Genomic DNA, 21,176 nt, shown 5'->3' on the forward strand with positions numbered 1-21,176 from the left:
ATTACTCATAGATATACATATCCAGATGCATATATAAAAGCGATAATAAGAGCTAACACTCTTGGGCACTTTCATTTCCAGAAGCATTTTCAACAGTCCAGTTTTAAGTTCAAAATCACTTTTTGGATATGACGACAAACAGAACCAATTCATCTGATAACAGTTCACTGAAAAGAGGATCCTTTTTATAAACCTTGATCATGGCACCATAGACTACCAGCCATTTATGTGTGTCCACATTTCAAGAACCCTCTGTCAACTCTATTCCCACTGCTCTGTTTTTTAATCAGACTGGGCTCCTGAAATATTGGTTTGCTAATCCCAATCAAGCCCAAGTCTGCTATGCCTCTTCGAGTACCACACAGAACACCTGTAGAGAGGGCCCAACCTCAAGGTAAAAGCCCTACAAACTACACCAGCTGTCCATGCTGCTCTCTCCTCCACTACTGAGGCCCTAACACACCTCAAGGGCAAGCCAATCCAGATTATGACAGTCTTTGCCACCTTCATTAGAGTTTAAGCTCCGTGAATGTTATAACCATTGGTTTCAATGGTATCAACCCCCAAAATATTGTATATTTGAGAAGGTATTTATCATCTGATTTGTTAACAAAGACAAAGAAATAGGCATACATACCTGTATTTTTAGAAGTGAATCTGCATACAGTAGTTTGATTTTCGACAGAATATTGAAGATAAACGGAAAATGACTGAATATGACAGGATACTGAGTGTCAAATGAAGCGTCCTAAAAATGGAAATGACAAGAATTGTGACAAATGGAAAGAACAGAGAAATCTTACACCCTAGCTCATAGCCTAAAATCCTTGATATTCTAAGGTCTCAGTTCTCCCAGCCGAAGCAATCCAAACTGCTGGTCAGTAGTACTTAGATACCTAAAATTCTAAGAAAATGTTTTGAATGTATCAATGAAAGGTATGTAAACCTAGTATTTAAAAGAAAAAATTAAAGCTCGTATTTTTTAGTGCTCATTTAATTTAGCAATTATAAACTCTAGACGCTTTCCCAAAGAGTTTGCTCTGCCACAATGTATACTTCTGAAATGTCAATTAGTTCAGAAGCATTTAGTAAAGAGGGGAGTGCCATAACATGGATAGCTGATGAGCTCATACAGGATTTCTGCCAGTCAAGGGTCGATGTGCTAGGACCAGAATTACAACCTTTAGAAAGAAGGAAAAACAATCTCAGGTCAGCTGCTGAACTGGCAGCGACAGCCCTTTAGCTTTAATTTAAGAAAATAAAAAAAGGATACACCCAGAGCCACCCCCAAAGTTGCAACCCCATTCTGCCTGCTCCTGTGAGTCCTGCTGCCCTGTATACCCACCCAAGAGAGTCCCACTTGCATCCATGTTGTCTCAGTACTACCAATCCTCTCGTTAGCGTGTGAACAGATTTCTACCCTTTTGTCTGGTGCATTTTCATATTCTCATGGCACTCTCCACAAGCTGCTTGCCTGGTGGAGTCAAGCAATCTAAGGTAGTCACCACTTTTCTCTGGCTACAAAACTGCATTGGTTTTGAGGGGTCTATATCACTTTTCCTATAAGCCCTGTTATTTCTACTGAGCAATTTTGCAGGGTGCAAGGCCATTTGGAAACCCATGCACAAAGTAATGGCACGAATACCTTTATTAACTCACCAACGATCAACTTCCCCCTTTGAACATACCATAACCGGGGCACCTGGCTGGCTTAGTCAGTGGAGCGTGCAACACTTGATCTTGGGGGTTGTGAGTTGGAGCCCCATACTGGGTGTAGAGATTACTTTAAAAAAATAAAATCTTACAAAACAAATAAATAATAAACATGCCATACTTACGGAGTTAATTTTCCAAGCAGACCTTCTATATGCATCCCCATAAAAATCAAGCCAGTGCGTAAGCTCGTTTATTTTGAAAATATTTTCAGGCAGTTGACACACAGCCTGGTTTACCTTTAATAAAATACGGCCCGTGAGAAAATTTTATATATAAAGACAATTCTGCTTTATGGCTATTAATTAGATTATCAGCATAAATAGCAAATTAAATACTCTTTCAATGACCAGAATAAAGGTCTATCCAATTCCTTTACTGGCAAAGCCCCAAATTTTCAGGAACATAAGAATATTTATGATTTAATAGCAGAAACTGATGATATGATGATAAACTCCTACTTTTAATTCATAGAAAAGCTTTAAAGAATTTTAGGTCCAAAGAAAAATACAGTGCAAAATGAATCCAAAGTACTCTGGGGCCCAATATCTCCTGTCATATTCTTCAGAGCTTAAAAATACACCATTTACAGATGTCCCCCTCTGGTAAGGCATGTGTGGAACATTCCCCTCCTAAACTGTGGGGGTGTTTTCCAGCCTTCCATCCCCCGACGACCAGGGATACCATGGCATGCACATGGACACCGTGCAACAGTGCTGTCAGTCAGCGAAGACACTGGTAACGATGCTGCATGTTTCAGACATGAGTGACCATCAGCGCTTGACATGGATGGGCAGTCCTGGCCCAAATGACTCATTCTCAAGAGGTCCTCTAAAAGCCCCTCTTGGCTTCCATTCACCTAGAATATTCTTACTAACCCTGGCCCAGACCCCAAATGATCCAAATCTCCCAGTACCACCACCCAGAACATCACGAAGCTGTTTCGACCCTGTGATACGGTCCTCTGGACCCTGCTGATCTCAGCCTTGCACATCCCCAGTTATGGAAAAAGTGGGTGTTTTATCCTTGCAGCCTCCTGTGGTCTCCCTTCTGAGGTTGGGGAGAGAGCTTGACAAATAATCTAATGCCACGCTTAGAGTCAAAGGATAAAACAGGATCCCTTCAGGATTTTTGTTGCTGCTTCAGTATTTCTCAGGTTCCTTTTTTTTGTAAGTGGAAAAAGCTCATTAGAATGTACTTTCCCCGAGCTCTTCAGTAAATCTCTCAATTTTTCAAAGCCCAAATTATTTTTTTTATTCATCTTTCTCTTTTGTATAAAACCTTTAAAAATAGCCAAAGATGGGCACTGCTTTTCAGCAGTATGGCAGAATTCTCTCTTTTTTTAAACAGTATGGCAGATTAGGTATCTTGATTTGCTGAAAACAACCAGAAATACAGGATAAAGTGTAAACAAATATTTTTAATGCAACACCAACATTGTAAGTAGATATGAAATAATCACATCAAAAACGAGGTGAAGGTGGCATTTGCCTTGAGTATTTGCCAAACCTGGTGAACCTTAACTTCAGTTTGCAATGGTTGGGGTTTTGGGGAAGGAGACAAACCTTCTGTTCTGTTCAAATTATGGGGCCAATAACAGAACGCCACCTCATAAATCTGGGATCCCAAAGGGCTAAACCATCAGAGTGAGGGTAAACTAGAAATGAACAGCCCACCCCCGCACCTTGACCCCAAGCCCACTGCAGCTAGTTAAAATGGTGCCAAGGTGCAGGAAAAAATGTCACCTACAGAATTTGCAATCACAAAAGCACTTTCCTGAAAATTCACATGCCACATTCAGACCACAACAGAGATCTAAAGAGCTTCAAGCAAAGAATTTAATTTAACATAGTACTTAACTGAGGTGGTTTCTCCGGGAATCTGGCAGAAGCAAATCCTCCCTAGAGAAACACAGCCCTCAAAGAATTCCAAAAGATAATGTTCCAAGGAAAATGTCACACACACACACACACACACACACACACACACACACGTCACAAAATATGGTAATGAAGGCACTATGAGGAAGATTCAGCAAAAGCAAGAGAGGGCAACGCTGACCTGTAAATACTTCAGATACCAGAGGTATAATGCATATAGATTTAAATAAGCAAAAGGGAAGCCTGAAAATAAAAGATGAAGATATCATAAATAATGACCAAGAAAAAGAAATTTCAAAGAAACAATGGGAACTTCTAGAAGTGGAAAACATAATACCTGGAATAAAAACTCAAAGGGCAGTTTTATTAACAGACAGAAATCACTAAGAGATTTCATGGACAGAAAGATATGGCTGAAGAAGTCGTTCAGAATGGGATGCAATCACACAGAGATGGAGAATATGACAGAAACCTGAAGAGACACGGAAGACAGGGTGAGAAAGTCAAACATATAAATAACTGGAATTTCAATAGGAAAGGAGGGAGTCAATATTTGTGTGGATTTAAAATGTTTAACAATTTAGGAACTCCTTTACCTGTATGGATTTTTTTCAAAAACCCTACAGTAAACATTCTGTTTAATAGTGATATTCAAAATTTTCCTTTAAAGTCACAAATAACGGAGGGTTGCTGGAGGGGAGAGGGGTGGGGGGATGGGGTAACTGGGTGATGGGCATTAAGGAGGGCACGTGATGCAATGAGCACTGGGTGTTACAGAAGACTGATGAATCACTGAACTCTACCTCTGAAACTAATAATACACTATATGTTAACTGAATTTAAATAAAAATTAATTCATTAATTAAATTAAAAAAAATAAAATAACAAACAAGGGTCATCTGACTGGCTCAGTCTATGGAGCATGTGATTCTTGATCTTGCAGTTGAGAGTTCAAGCCCTACACTGGGTGCAGAGATTACTTCATAGTAAAATAACATCTTTAAAAATAAATAAATTGGAGTTCCTGGGTGGCTCAGTCGGTTAAGCGTCTGCCTTTGGCTCAGGTCATGATCCCAGGGTCCTAGGATAAAGTCCTGCTCAGCGGGGAGCCTGATTCTCCCTCTCCCTCTGCCACTCCCCCTGCTTGTGCTGTCAAATAAATAAATAAAAATCTAAAATAAATAAATAAAATCACAAATAAGATAAGGAACCTACTATCACCAACACTTCTATTCAACATTGTAGAGGAAGGCTTAGCCAGTGCAACACGGAAAAGGAAAGTAATAAAATGTGTATGAATTTAAAAAAAACCAAACATTATTTTTTTAAAGATGATTACCTGCCTAGGAAATGCAAAATAATGTACAGGTAAATTACTAGATATAATGTGAAAATTAATCAACACAGTCCTACAAATAAGAGATATAATTTTTAAAAGATACCATCTACAAAAATCTTTAAAAAGTTAAATGTGGTGGAATAGATTTAATTAAACATATCCTAGGCTTCCATACTAAAATAACAAAATTTTATCTCAAGACTTTAAAGACTATCTAATAAATGGAAGAAATAGACACCATAAAGACGCACAATAGTAAAGATGTTAGTTCTCCCCGAAGTGAAATACAGATTCAATGCAACTTCAAATTTCCAAGATTTTTTTTTTTTTTTGCATTGCCTATCAGGAGGGAAGGGAGAGAATTTCAATTAAGTGGTGCTAGGCAATTGTTTTCACATGGAAAATAATAAAAAATAAATTTCCAATTGGATTAAACACCAAATTGTAAAAGGTAAAGCTAAAATCAATACTCCCCTTAGACCTGGGTTAAGAGTAGCCTCTGCTCCAGGTCCATGATTTATTTACACGTCCTTGCCTGGCCTTCTCCAGCCAATCCTCTTCTCAAAAAAGTAAAACTAAGGAGCCTGCAGGGCCAAGGGGGCCTGACCACATGTGCAGGCCTCTTCCCTGCGTGCTCTCTAGAAGAGTGGACTGTATTGGAGGTGAGCACACCCCTAGGCTCTAGGGCTCCAGACACGGCTAAGGTGCGGCTACTGTGGAGGCAAGGATGGAATACAGACACATATGGGCTGAGGTGTCCACATATGGGTGCATGACACCCCCAGTGGGACAAAACCAAGGTAGGAAAAAAGGCAAAGGATTTGGGAAGCCCTCTGTCTGAGTCTCCACCTCTCAGTGCAGAGTCTGAAATTTCTAATTAAACCTGGCCTCCCCTGTCATTAACAAGGTTTACTTGTCAAGGTGGGTGGGTAGCGTATACTTTACTTTACAGTATATTTGTTCCACAATTTATTAGCTAGATTTCTAACCTTTTGAATATTAGACATAGGCAGATGGGCCTCTGTTTGTACTCTTCTTCGGGCCCCAGCTATCACCTGTTACCGGACAATCTACGCAGACTTCAGGCCAAAGCCTTGTTGGAACTCAGGCCCACCCATTCATTTTCGCACTGCCTCCAGGGGCTTTGACACTCTGAGCTTATGCAGTGGTTGTGGCTCCAACAGAAACCCTGCTGACTCCTGACTTAGGGTGAGAACTTAAAAACTTGAAGAAAAAACAAAGCTTAAAACAAGACCCAAGGAGTAAGAACTATAAAGGATTAGATTGAGAACTTTATCCGTATTAAAACTAAGAACGTGGGCTCATCAAAACAAAACAAAACAAAACTAAACACCACAAAGCGAATAAACAAGATACAAACTGGGATATGAGATCTGCAACACACACAACTGACAAAGGGCTCATTTACAAAACAAAAAGAACTCCTATAATCAGTAAAAAAAAAAAAAAAAAAAGAAAAGAAAAAAAGTCAAACGATACATTTACACTGAACAAAAGGCAGACAGACATTTTACAGAAAAGGAAACAAGTACTGCAATTATAAATTCGGCAACATGCTCTCACACATTAGAACCAGGGAAACAGGGTGAAAAATCATAATTTGGTATCATGTAATACTGAAAATATTTTCCATATTTTAAAGTCAGACTTGGAGTAGCGGGTATTCCCATCATCTGGAGAGAACTGAAATTAGTCCAACCATCGTGGAAGGCGGTTTATCACTACCAATAAAGATCCCATAGATGCCCCACAACCTATCAACGCCAGAACTAGGTATGGAAACTAAAAGCCAATTCTTGACACAAGAGGACCAAGAAATATGTACGAAAATATTTACAGCAGTATGTTTTCTCAAGAAGAACAGCTCTTCCCCAAAAGAATTACGAACAGCACATATATCCACATCAATACTGGCATGGATGATTATGGTAAGATTCATGCTACGGACTACAACGTGGAAATGAAAGTGAATGAAATACAGTCATAAATACGAATCTGGATGAATCTATAAAACAAAATGTTACACAATAAGCATGTATTCCATTCATATAGAGTTCAAAAACAGCAAAATTAAACAACATGCTATCAGGAAAAAAATATAATCCTAAAACAACAAAGGGAGTGATCAACCCCAAATCCAAGATCATGGCTATCTCCAGGTGACGGGGTGTATCACATACAGGCATTTCTAAAGTACTAAAAATGGTTTCCTTGTTGACACGGGCAATAGTTACACTACTGTCTATTTCATTACTTTTCTTCAAACTGCACACAGATAAGTACATACACTCCTTGATATGCATGACTTAACTCACAGAAAACAAAAATTTAAAAATAGCAATACAAACGTTTCCTGAGTCTGCTAAAGATTCAGGCCAGTTGAAACCAAGGGATTTTTTTTTTACTGCAAAATAAAAATCTATGCATGTCTGAAAGAACGCTTACCCTATGCAGCTTTTTCAGTATTTCTAGGAGAGCCTTAACATGGTAGTTGTTCTCAGAGCTTTCAGTCCAGTAGTGTAGCTGAGCAGTGATGGCTCTTTTAAACATCTGGACCAGCCTGATGAATGCGGCGTCTTGCAGAGATGCCCAATACTCCTCTGAGGGACACAAAGGTAAATAATTATTGGCATGTCATTTTTCTTGGATTCTTAAAGGTAAATGGCTAGAACACTGTCATATGTATCAGTTACAAAAACACATTTGTAATAAACTTTTTAGTAAATACAACTGCAATGAACAAAGTTTACAAATTTAATGTCCTTGAGAAAAATCCCTTGACAGTAACAAAACCATGAACTTGATCTAATTAACTTGTGGGGAAAAAAACCCGACAAGATGAGTCACATTTCTTTTTCCCCCAGATGAAATAGCATGCTGTTTTAAAAACCAGACTTAAGAATTAATCACAATTGCACAACTTTATTTTCTCACTCTTAGCATGAGTTTTCACCTCTTAAAAAACACCTCTCAGGGCCCCTGGCTGACTCAGTTGGTAGAGCATGCAACTCCTAACCTCAGGGTTGTGAGTTCAAGCCCCACAGTGGGCATGGAGCCTACTTTAAAGAAAACACCCCTGGGGGTGTCTGGCTGGATAGATACAGCACATGACTCTTAATCTCATGAGTTCAAGCCCCATGTTGGTTCTAGAGCTTATTATAAAGAAAAAAAACAGGCACGCACCTCTCAGTATTGTAAAAAATCAAAAATGCTTTATACCAGCTTTCCATCACTCACTTACCTAGATTTAATAAAACCTAAGAAAGAATGGACTTCCTTGGGATGAATACGCTGTTTGTCAAAAACCTCATTAAAATCTACTCAAGCCCCTAGACCTAACTTCCAGTGTCCTCGAAATACAGGCAAAGATGGAAATAATCAGACAAATTTAGGTGTAGGACGTTCAACAGGACAACTGACCTAGAATCTTAAAGAAAAAAAAAAAGCGGTAAAAGGCTTTTGGGACAAGTGCAGAAATTTGAATATGCCTAGATATTATGGAATTACGGTCAAATTTTATTAGGTGTGATACGGATGTTTTAATGTAGGATCCCATATTCGTGAGAGATGCACGCTGACATATTATGGGTGAAATGTCATGATGTTTCCAACTTACTTTCAAGTACTTCAGCAAAAATAAAATGTCATCTGCACACAAAGAGAGAAGCACACGTGGCAAGAGATTACCTGTCGCTGACTCTAAGGTAGAGGGTATATGGATAGTCATGTTCCATTCCTTCAACTTCTATGCATGAAATTTTTCATAATGAAAAGTTGGGGACAAAGGACCTCATGACCAAACCACACATGTACCATTACAAGGACTCTAAAAAGGTAGTAAAACAATCTATTTTGGATGACTACAATAATTACTATAGCATCTTTACAATATGCTAAAAATATGAACATATTTACAATTATCTAAGTTTTGCTATAACTACCAAGCATGCGTTTCCACTGAGAGGATGGGTTAAAGTATTTTCAGATGTAAATCATCAGTCTTACCCAGAACCCCTAAAGACTGGTCACTCATGGCACAAACAACCTCTGCAAAGGGAACCACCAGACTCTCCCAGTTGCTATAATCATGCATCATGGGACATTCAGGGAGAAGGAAGAAAATCTCTAAAGCTTCTTGGTGTGGAGAATGAAATGGGAGATTTTTGAGTAGATTATCCTTGAGACATGTGGTTATCTGTGGTCAAAAAGGATCAGAGAAAAGACACTCAAAACACAGCAAGAACTGGTTACAACTTGTAATAAAATAAAAATCTAGAATCTGGAGTTTTGTTCCCCCAAGAAACTGGAATAATCATTCAGTCCCAAAACCCATGTTTACATCCAACCTCACGTAGCCTCCCGACTACCTAAGCTGTAGGTACACGACAAGCATTATCCCATTTAACTGCAACGAAGCATGAAGGAGGTGGAGAAGAAATTCTAAGAGTTATACTAGATGAACAAGGAATTCGGAACTAACAGGCAGCCCTCCCAATAATAAATACTACATTCTACCCCCTCATTCCACTACCTCATTATCTTCAAAGAATGTGTAAGAACCCCCAAAAGCAACGTGAAATTAGTAACCCCACACAAACAAAAAGCAATAACCCTAGCAACAAAAACCAACATGGTTTCCTCACAGGACCACCTGCCTCATCACAAACTCTCTCCACTACAAACTCAAGCTTTTAGTCCTTCCAATCTCCGTTTACCATTTCTCATTTCTCCAATTCAGAACTCAAATGTTTGAGAAAAATTCAAATGCAATTCTGATTATTTATTTTAGATGTGCCCAGATAACAGAAATAATTTATTTCAAAATCCACTGAGAAGTTATGCTTCTCTCAAATGAAGAACTCATTTGTCAGATATTATGCTAAATTATTTGCATATGTTAATTAAGTCATTTAATCCTTGTAGATCTTCCAGAACACAGATGGTATTAATAACCCCATTTTAGGGATACCTGGGTGGCTCAGTTGGTTAAACGTCTGCCTTCAGCTCAGGTCATCAAGTCGGCATCAGGCTCCTTACTCAGCAGGGAGCCTGCATCTCCCTCTGCCTACAGCTCCCGCCCCCGCCCCGCCCTTGTGCTTTCTCTCTCTGACAAATAAATAAATAAAATCTTAAAAAAAAAACAACCCATTTTATAGACAGGAACTCTGTATCTGCTCAAGGTCACAGAGCTAAGTGGGAATCTCTTCCGGAACTTTGACTCCAAAGCCCAAACTCTTAATCATTAAATTATGATGAGCTAAATGGTATCTCTAAATGTACAAATTCTTTTAATTGTCTACTATTTTCGTATCGAAACACTATGCCAAGCTCCTACTACATGGTTCAGTCTTTGGAGTCACATATCTGACTACTCTAACACCTCCTGGTAACACACACCCCTCCTACCTCGGTGGCTCCTCAGCTGCCACATCACCAAACCTCCCAACCTTCCGCAACCCTGCAGAACTACTGTGATCCTCTTGCGTCAGCCATCTTGTTCCACACACTTGTGCCTCAGTGTACTTCCTGACTGCCAGGAATGCCCTTCCTGAGATAGGCACGTGATAAACGCCTACTTCCTCTGAGGACCTTGTTTCGAGTACTCTAAGTAGAGATGACCATCCACTGCCCTAGTGACAACTGAATTCATTCATCCAAAAATATTTATTATACATCTAACTAGGTTCTAAGTGAGGTATTAGGGAAGACAGTGGAGTGTAAAACACAGCCAGTCTTCCCGCTAATATCTGCATGTTTGTGTCTGTGTCTGTAAGTAAGCATTTTAAAGACAGGGAGCATGTCTCTTTCATGTTCACCAGCAGTCCGCACCACAGTGCCCTACAGAAAGCAAGCATTCATGTGTCTGCTGAGTAAGGAACGAACTGCAGAAGTCTGTCAATCTGTGTGACAGAAATCTCAAACTAGAAAGAAACGTTACAAGTCTTCTGATCCAACTATCTGCTCTGAAATAGGAAGACTATGATTATGTCGACTGTGTATCATACAAGATTGTTCTGGCACAACAAAGGTATAATTAGCTTTAGTGAAGAACTGGCCCAACCTCTTCCCTCCACAGATGCAGAAGTGGTGATCTTCCTACTAAATGCTGCAGAGTCCTGATAAAGGTACGGAATTAAGGGTCCATTTTACCTCAGACCCCTAATAGGGCCATGGTTCTGCCAAGGTTAACAGAATTTAACTTTTCATCTTCCCTCAAGAGAAAGGAGTGTGTGTAAAGAGACCCTGCAGCTCAGATACAGAATGTTGGTTTTGGAAGATAGAACAGGAGAGCCGGTGAGGCAGGAGAGGAAGGAGGGAGAGATGACAGGGAGACAGAAAGAGAAAGAGAATGAGAGGTACAGAAACAGAGGCCAAGAGCAAATGAGAAGAAGGGGGGAAGGGGGGAGGACAGAAAAGCAGAGAAGAGAGCAGAGGGGAGAGAACGGGAAGGGAAGGGAGGAGAGAGGAGAGGGGCCCAGAGAGAAAGAAGTGAAAGCGAGAGAGAGAAAAGGAACCAGGGTGAGACCAGGAAAGAGACTGAGAGAACACAGAAAGTACTACCCCTAGATCAAACAGTATAAGAGAACAGAGAAATAAATTAATAAAGGCTACATCAAGAAAGGCCGAACTAATAAAGGAAACAAGTTTGGAGCATCTGGCAAAGTAGGAAACCTAAAAACAATAATAACAGTACTGAAACAAAGAAGCAACAATCCCCCAAAGAACATTCTAGAACCTATAGAAAGGAAGTGCAACAGAACAAAACACAGAAAAAAGAATCCAGGTAGTCCCCAGTAAGGGAGACGTTCACACCAAAAAGCGTTCTCATTTCTACACTTATGTGTAAGATAATTGTAAACAACATGTTGTTCATATTCTAGTGTATCAATCTCAACAAATCCTTTAGTCATCTTCCTTACAGCCGTGAGTTGACAAAACTCCCTCTAGCGAGTGTGTGCATCTACGTATAGGGGTGTGACTGTGTGTTTGTTGTTTGTGTGTACAGATGAACCTAGACTATCTGTCACCTATGTCACTACCAGAGCAACCATTTTGCCCCAAAGGGGGCCAACTCCTGAATGCTATCTGAATTTCACGTAATCTGGATGTGCTACAGGCTCTCAGAGACTCTCCTGAAACAAAGTATTTCTTCTCAAATTTTGAATTCTTACAAAAGAATGCTTTCGTGTATTTTCTTTTTCTAAATAAGAATCTAAAGAATACCACCGTGTTAGCAATCCAGTCCTTCTGGGTTAACTCTTTAAAGGCATTTCTTGCTTTATTTAAGTCCAAGTGAATAAGCATCGTTTCTGCAGCTTCTCTATAGAAGGAAGATAAATTTAAAAGTAGAGCTAAGTAAACGGAACAGGACACTTAAAAATTAAATTATCAGATTATTTATACAGATGAAGCATTTCTTATAAACCTTATTTCATTTCAATAAAAGTACTTTTTCCCTCAACTTTACAATAAAGATAATTTGGCTCAATACAAATTCAATTGAAAATGTAGTTGACCACTTATGAGTATTTCTAAAAGGCTAAAAAATATCAAGACAATGTTAACAATATATATACTATCCAAGTTTAACTCAGATATTATTGTATCTTAAACATTTACTTAAAAAAAAAGTCACAAAAAAAGAGAGGTTTTTCCCCATTTCTGAAAAAAAAATGACCATTTCTCCCAGTTACATGAACTGAAAGTCATGATAAAAAAAAAACGGGCTTCAGGGATGCCTGGGTGGCATAGTCAGTTAAGCAACTGACTCGATTTGGGCTCAGGTCATACATGATTGAGCCCCACCTTGGGCTCCACACTAAGCATGGAACATGCTTATGATTCTCTCTCCAGCTCCCTCTGCCCCCCCATCATGTGCTCAACCTCCCTCTCTCAAATAAATACATAAATAAATAAATCTTTCAAAAGGATGAGGGGGGCTTCAAAGCAGTAAATTCTTAGGGTTGCAACAGAAAATTACTAATGAGGGGCGCCTGGGTGGCTCAGTCGGTTAAGCGTCTGCCTTCGGCTCAGGTCATGATCCCAGGATGGGATCGAGCCCCGGGTCTTGGGCTCCCTGCTCAGCGGGGAGCCTGCTTCTCCCTCTCCCCCTGCTCATGTCTTCTCTCTCTCTCTCTCAAATAAATAAAATCTTAAAAAAAAAAAAGAAAGAAAGAAGAAAGAAAATCACTAATGAAGTGTTTAAGTATCTTCAGGTGAATTACATTTATTCTTAACATATTTATGTTCAATGCTTAGAAATAGGACACATTCTTTGTAAAATAATACAAATATTTAGTATCTCAAAATAGAAAGCATTGTTAAGATAAATATTATATAAATATTTAGGAAAAGAGGTGCAAAGTCATTCTTTCATATGTAAAAATTCAAAGAAATGTTAACACCTTACAATAGGGAATGGTTAAATAAATTAATTCCCATGGAATACCATGCAGCCATTACAGTGACGTAAAAAAAAAAACTACTGAATAATATAAACTGAATAAAATAGAAAATGGACAAATACGTAATGTGTAAAATAACATAATCACATTTTTAGTAAAACAATAAATTTGCACAAAAAAAGATAGATACATGAAAGCTATTCCTCTTAAGTGATGGATTATGGGTGACTTTCATTTTTTTCAGTCACAGGTCTTTATTTTTGACATTTTCTACAGTGCACATGTATTTGCTTTCATTAAAAAAAGTTAACTTATAGGGGTGCCTGGGTGGTTCAGTCAGTTAGGCATCCAACTCTTGATTTCTGCTGAAGTCATGATCTCAGGGTTGTGAGATCGAGTCCCATGTCGGGCTCCACACTCAGTGGAGATTCTCTCTCTCCCTTTCCCTCTTGCCTCCCACCCCGCACACATGTGCGCGTGTGCTCTCTCTCTCTAGAACAAATAGAAATAAACATTTTTTTAAAGTTAATTTTTAAAGGGACAAACAGTGAACTATTTTACCCTCAAGCCATTTTCTTACAGTCTTCCACTTTTTTATTGAAATACAATTAAGATATAACATATTAGTTTCAGGTGTGTACAACATAATGAATTGACATATGTATATATTGCAAAATAATTATCACATAAGGCTAACATCCATCACCACATATGGTTACAAAAAATTATTTTTCCTCTTTTTATAAAGATTTTATTTATTCATTTGAGAGGGACTGAGAGAGAGCAAGAGCACAAGCAGGGAGAGGGAGAAGCAGACTCCCCGCTGAGCAGGGAGCCCAATGCAGGACTCCTTCCCAGGACGCTGGAATCAGGACCTGAGCCGAAGGCAGACAATTAACTGACTGAGCCACCCAGGTGCTCCCCAATTTTTTTTTATAATGAATACGTTCAAGATCTACTCTCTTAGCAATTTTCAAATATACAATCCATTATTAACTACAGTCATTATGCTGTACACAGTATTTTTTCTTAAAAGATTTTATTTATTTATTTGACAGAGATAGACACAGACAGCGAGAGAGGGAACACAAGCAGGGGGAGTGGGAGAGGAAGAAGCAGGCTCACAGCGGAAGAGCCTGATGCGGGGCTCGATCCCATAACGCCGGGATCACGCCCTGAGCCGAAGGCAGATGCTTAACCGCTGTGCCACCCAGGTGCCCCTGTACACAGTATTTTTAACAGGATCTTAAACTTTATAAATATATTATATATAGATTACCTTTCCCTTAAAAAACTTCCAGTCAGACAAGCAGAAGATGAAAATATCTCTCTGATTTCCCTGTATTAGGAATAAGATGGTGGTTAAAACAAATCATAGTGTATGCCTCCTTAGAGCATGAGATATGATACATAAAACATCTTCTCGCGTCCTTCGAACTCCTCTGTCTCTGATTTGTTTGCATTTTGCCTTGGGCATCTAAAAGTCTATTCCATTTTCCCAATCTCAAAATTTCAGTGGCAAGTATGAGTAATGAAAAGGTATGTACTCAGAGAAGCCACAGGGAAAGAGGGAAAGGATGGACCTAGAGTATTTCCTTGAATAAGTAAGACATTCCCATCCCACCCAAGCCCTATTTATTTCTGTTCCACTTAAGCGGAACAGAACAAAAATACCAGAGATTAACTGGGAGGATGGGGTTGAGAAGGGTAGGCTCAGTTCCATCTTGGAAGTAATAGCACAAGTAGATTTTTTTAAATAACTAAGTACAGCTGACGTAGAATGTCATCTCAGTTTCAGGAGTACGACACGGTGTTTTGACAATTCCACACATTACTCAGCGCTCAGCAAGGTGAGTACAGTCACCAGCACAGTTCTTGATCGTCTACGCAGGCTATGATGCAGCTATTTTATACAACTACTTTTCAGAATTAGGAAACCACAGCTAAAAATATCTCTAAAAGGAAACGTTTGTAAAAGTATAATCTTTAAAGATGGTAGGAGTCTTATCATTTTGAGCTAGACTGCCCACACTGTTCAGTTGTGAAGAGGTCCACAGACAAGTGGCTCTAAGGTCAAAGAGGGTTGGGAAATGACATAGGGGTACATCCTACTAAGAACAGTCACAATATATGCAAACAAATCAGAGATCCAGAGAAGTCCTCCGGTAAAGAAAGCTGCCCTCACGGAGCTTACACGTTAGCTGTGCCAGTTAATTTTAATGTGTCAACTTGGCTAGGCTATGGCACCCAAATATCTGGCCAAACACCAATACAGATATTGCCGTGAAGATATTTTTTAGAGGAGATTCACATTCAAATCAACAGATTCTGAGTAAAGCAGGTCACCCTCCATAATGTGGGTGTGAGAGAAAAAGGTGCCAGGCATGGAGAATTCTGCCTCCAGAATGCCTTCGGACCCCAGCTGCAGTATTAACTCTTCCCTGGGTCTCCAGCCTGCTGGCCTGCATACCTACTTTCACCTGTCAGTTCCTACAACTGCATAAGCCAACTCCTTAAAAATAAATCTCTGTCTCCACACACACACAAACACACACAATCGGTTGTTTCTCTGAAGATCTTTGCCTGAGGGACCATCGTGGACCACAAAACCCCACATCTCTGTATTGTGTAGAACCAGTCAGGGGAAAGGCTACTTTACAGAATTATATGAAGCAGAGAAACACAGGGGCTGTACCTTTTTGTATTTTGCCACTGTTTAGTCCCCACATCAGCAATCCACCTCTTTACGGTCCCTTCGTTCAATGTAGGAATTTTCCTCCTCAGATTAACATAGGGATTCTGTACACAAACAAGCAAGTAAAACACAGCATTTAGACACCACAGAAACAGGTATCCAACTTTTAGGCACATTCTAAGGATACAGGGTAATACTGATTTTTAAATATAGATAATATAGCTGTGGGAAATCCTGAAGTAAGATTTTACCAGGAAGTAATCTATCATTTGCCTGGTTGTCAACTTCTTGTACAAGGGGCTTAAATCCAAGGTAAATTTTTCTGAGTGCTCAACACTCAGCACTTCCTATAGGTATAATCAGATTAAAGTGAACATCACACAGCCTCAAGGGAAGAACATTTGTGTAGGAATGGGAGGAACTTGGGTTTGCCTCAGCAAAGTATGGTGAGGAGGTTATGAAGTCATGATTCACAGGCCTATGAACCTCGGGTCTTTTTTAGTACTAGCCAGAAAAATCATTTTAGAATGTCAACCTGAAGGTTAGCTAGGATACTGACCGTGTACCATTGGCAGGGCAAAGGAAAGATCTAAGGAAATCTGATTTGACATTTACCAGAGAGAAATCTGCTGATTTCTGTGAGTCAATACTTACTATGTAGTTTTGACAATAAAGGATCCATAATGTTTAGCTATTCCCTAAAGGTCAGCTTAGGAACTAGATGACTTTGGAATTTACCACACTTGGATCCTGAACCTTCCGTCTGCCTAAAATACCAAGTTATAAAACCTCTAGAGATCTACTTTTACCTTTTTTTCCATCCAGAGCAAAACGCTTTGATTCCCTCCAGCAATCATGACTAACTCCTTGTCTGAAGTACGGCTTTCTGAAAGGGAGACACAGAAAGTAAGAGGGCAGAAAGTGACCAGCACGAACATGCACACTCAATTTAAATCATTTCAGATTCTTCTTAAACTTCGTCCTTTTCTCTTTTTGATGCACAAACACTCAACACATCTCCCACCCATGAAGCAGAAATATACATTTCCTTCAGAGTAAAGTCTAGTCGGCAAACACAGGTAATCTGCAAGGTTGACAGGTGACATCAGTTTGCCGTACATAATTAACGTAAATGCTTATATATAAAATAGTCAAACCAGTATTCGATTAGTTCACTGATCCCTGGTTTAATTCAGCTCTCATTACCAAAAGCCATATTCTACAGCTCAAGATTTAACCAGTAACCATTGGCTGTAAAGAATGTAAATAAGTACTTCAAAAGTCTAGATGGTTGTTAAGAAATCAAATATATGAACTGCTCAAAGAAATAATCCTACTGTTCATCTTCCCAGAAGAATTTAAGAGAATTCTGGTACCTTGGGTCACCACGAAGGTTTCAGAAGTAAGTAACCAAAGTACTCTGAGGCAGTTTCTATAGCAGTGTTTCTGAGCTCTGTGCGACTCAGGCCACAGGTCAAATCCAGCCAAACCACTGCTGGATAACCCTTCACCCTCCAAGTCTCTGTACCCTCAGGGAAAATGAGACTGAGAGCACACATCTCCCAGAACTGCTAAAGGACAGGTGAGGTAACACATATAAGGGGTAAGCACAGTTACAGTGCCTGGCATATGTCAGCTGCTCGTCATTCTCAGGGGCTTTACATGATTGCGAGTCAGGTACCAGGTAAGAAAAACAATCGCCACGGAATTAATAGGTCTCCTGCCGCATATGCCTCTGAAGCCATAGAATCTACTTTATGTTCTATCATTTTAGGTCCACGTTAATCTTAACGTGAAGGGGTAAGAGAAAACTAATGGTTATTTTGATTTCATTAATTATACTGAATATTTTAAGTTCTTTACAAGTAAAAAAAATGAAACCAATGTTTAGAAAAACTCCCTTCGTAGTCATACATTTTTTTCCCTTGTCACATTACACACTTAGAAAAATCAGTTTCTTGACAGCAGTATTTATGCCAAATCCTGTGCTCCTACAAAATTTACCAAATTTGAGTTCTTCATTTGATGGCAATTTCATGGGAAGTGGTATCAGCTGATTATGTGTTCCACCGTTTCCCAGTTGTCCTTCTTTTCCAGAACCAAAAGAAAAGACTTTCCCCAAATCAGAAACATAGGCAAGTGTGTGCCGCCTATTAAATAAAAGCACATACGGTCAATTCTCAATTATCTACAATGAAGGCAGTATGCAGCAACATGGTAAACTGCTGAAATTAGGTTACCCAGTGAGTGAAACTAGTTAACCAACTCCCAGGGGATGAAATTAGCCATCTGGAAACTAAGATAACATTAATGTGTGGCTCAAATGATTTTGGAATCCCTCCATCAGCTCGACGATGCTGGGCCTTGGCAAGAGACATTCCCTCCGTCAGGAACAAGCAGCTCCCCTTGCTTGCTACTCCTTTTTCAAGCCTTGGCTTGAGAGTCACCACCTCTTGGAAGCCATCTGAGTGCCCCCTCTCCCCATCCTAGAAGATTGGAATTAGATGATCCTTTCTCCCTCTACTTCCGAAAGCCCTTTACCATAATGCTTCCCTTACTAATTTGCTCCAGGGCGTCTCCCACTCCAGAATGTAAGAATTTGGCCTTTGTCCTCAGTTCCTGGGAGGTAACCTCTAAGCCCTTAAAATTTCCCAGGTGATAGGAGAGTCTTTGTTATTCATGGCAAGATCCTGAGATCACCCCTAACAGTTTACCCAGGTGCCTCAGGAAGGGCCCCTCTGGCTGCATGGAAGCCCAACCTACTGGGAGGGAGAGGCTGGAAGTTGAGTTCACCGCCAGGGGCAATGATTCAGTCAATCATTACTAAGCAACGAAACCCCAATAACGCTGGACTTGGGTGAGCTTCCCTGGATGGCAATACTCTACACACTGTCCTGTATTGGGCTGGGAGGAGGTAATACCATTCTGTCCATGATTTCAAGGGGACTGGACAAGAGAAGCTCCTCGTTTGGACCTTTCCTGGACTCTGTCCTATACATCGCTTCCTTTGACTGGTCCTAATTTGTATACATTTCTTTTAATAAATGTGAATATGACCTTAACAACTTTCAGTGAGTTCTGAGCATCTTTCTGGTGAATTCTCCTGTGCTGTTAGGGGAACTCCCCCCGTGTGTACTAAGGTATGTCTTACACGAGACTCCTCCTCTAACACATAGCTACTTAAAGGAGTGTGTGTTATGAAAAATTCAAAATGGTGATAATGTTCCCTTGAATGCAGAGAATCATGCCATCCCAATAATCTGGTCTACTTTAATAATATCCATTTACGTGATTTTACTCCAGGATCATAAAAGAATAGGTCTATAGACAAAGTACATATACGAGTTTTTTACACAAAAGATTTTGATAAACACGTGAAGCCAATATTCAGACAGAACCTGAATTTACTTGTGTTTGATGAGAAAAATATTGCCCCAAAGAAGAGTAAGTGTATCTGGAAAGATTTCTTTACCTCACCACAACCCAAAATCCCACTGGTGATAAAGTGGACTCAGTGATGTTCAAGGAATAACTAAGTAAGCCAAGGAGTTTGAGCAAGTTTTTCTACTTTCATTTAAAAAAGAAAAAAAAAAGTGTGAAAGTCAAACTTATCAGAATATTCTAAACCACCACTGACTTTGTCTCATCCTCCACTTCCATCACTCTGAAAGAATTATAGTAACTTAGTACGTTGGCCTCTGAGAGGTTGTGAGAAAGTGATTACATCAATGAATAATTCTTTATGATTCACATTTATTTTATCCCAAATAAATGACATATTTTTCTTAAAGATGAAAGTGTGCTTGAACGGTAAAAAAAATATTTCACTAAAAGGGCAACAGAAAATGAATAAATTTTCTCATTAAGGGAAAAAAAAAAATCAAAGCAGAGCACCCCTGGCTTATTCAGTCTGAGACACATGTGGCTCTTGATCTTGGGGTTGTGAGTTCTAGCCCCACAATGGGTGTAGAGATTATCTGAATAAATATTTTTTTAAAAATCAATGAAAATAAATACATACACTAAAATAAAGATTATTATCTAATAATGTAAATTAAGCATCTTCACCCACCCTTCAACCATGTAAAAATGTTTGATACTTTTATCTCAATCAAAAAAACTGATGGAAGTTTTACTAAACTACCTATCTAAATTTATCATACGGATTTCATCAATTTTCATGGACACTTCACAACTTACCTTCCACATGCTATCTGGGTCACTCTATTCCCAGCGAGCTCAGTCACCAAACGTGGTCTTAACTCATTCTGTGTGGAATTGTGACCGAGTTGCCCATATTTTCCAGCTCCAAAAGTAAATACCAGCCCATCCTAAAGAAAGAAAACTTATCAGACTATAGAGAAATACAACAATAAGTAATATTATTTAATAATTAATAAAATATTATTGAATTTAGTAATATTACTGAATAATTAATAAAAGGAGTATTCACTGGTAAAAAGGCATCAGTGAATAATTAATAAAGGACTATCGGGGTGCCTGGGTGGCTCAGTTGGTTAAGTGTCTAACTCTTGATTTCGGCTCAGGTCATAATTTCAGGGTCATGAGATCAAGCCCAGCATTGGGTTCTGCGCTCAATGGGGAGTCTGCTTCTCTCTCACTCTCTCTCCTGCCCCTCCCTGCTCATGTGCACACATTCTCTAAAATAAATAATCTCAAAAAAAAAATACTGTCAAAGCAAAGCCCCCAAATTATCAGGAGGAAAATCCTGCATGCGGGAAGTGACCCTTCTTCCCAGGGAAATACTAAGTGCCCACACCTAGGTATTTTGTGCTTTCCCCACTACAAAGTTCTTCCAGAATTACCATCGGAGAGACAAGGATACACGCACCGTTGTGAGCAGGGCGGTGTGAGAGCCACCACAAGCGAGAAATTCAACTTGCTGATTGTCCAGTGTTTCAATAAGGGAAGGAAAATCTTCACCTATGAGAGGAAAAGAACAGTTGACGATCAAAAGAGAACGTTGACTTGTGAGCTGGAATTCGGTGCTACTAGGAACATACCTGGACTGTCTCTCAGCTGGCAGCCACGGTTCCCAACACCTTCTGACAAGAAAGGCCTCTGTGTTGGTGTATTTATTTTGGCCTAAAACTGGGGGTGAG

General features: G+C 39.5%; 1 protein-coding gene across 2 annotated transcripts in view; it reads right to left on the bottom strand.

Annotated features, from left to right (window-relative positions):
- The window catches only part of HERC5 (HECT and RLD domain containing E3 ubiquitin protein ligase 5), a 40,557-nt gene that overhangs the window by 12,283 nt on the left and 7,098 nt on the right, over window positions 1-21,176 (bottom strand). For both annotated transcript variants that reach the window (XM_034671531.1, XM_034671530.1), the window contains 11 exons: window positions 20,906-20,997; window positions 20,254-20,384; window positions 18,058-18,203; window positions 16,863-16,939; window positions 16,054-16,157; window positions 14,638-14,697; window positions 12,181-12,274; window positions 8,959-9,148; window positions 7,399-7,553; window positions 1,839-1,952; window positions 638-748 (listed from right to left, as the gene is read on the bottom strand). In XM_034671531.1, the coding sequence (XP_034527422.1) occupies window positions 638-748; window positions 1,839-1,952; window positions 7,399-7,553; window positions 8,959-9,148; window positions 12,181-12,274; window positions 14,638-14,697; window positions 16,054-16,157; window positions 16,863-16,939; window positions 18,058-18,203; window positions 20,254-20,384; window positions 20,906-20,997 (1,274 nt within the window). The remainder of the gene's footprint in view (window positions 1-637; window positions 749-1,838; window positions 1,953-7,398; window positions 7,554-8,958; window positions 9,149-12,180; window positions 12,275-14,637; window positions 14,698-16,053; window positions 16,158-16,862; window positions 16,940-18,057; window positions 18,204-20,253; window positions 20,385-20,905; window positions 20,998-21,176) is intronic.

This window comes from Ailuropoda melanoleuca, chromosome 11 (assembly GCF_002007445.2).
Source record: "Ailuropoda melanoleuca isolate Jingjing chromosome 11, ASM200744v2, whole genome shotgun sequence".
NCBI lineage: Eukaryota > Metazoa > Chordata > Mammalia > Carnivora > Ursidae > Ailuropoda > Ailuropoda melanoleuca.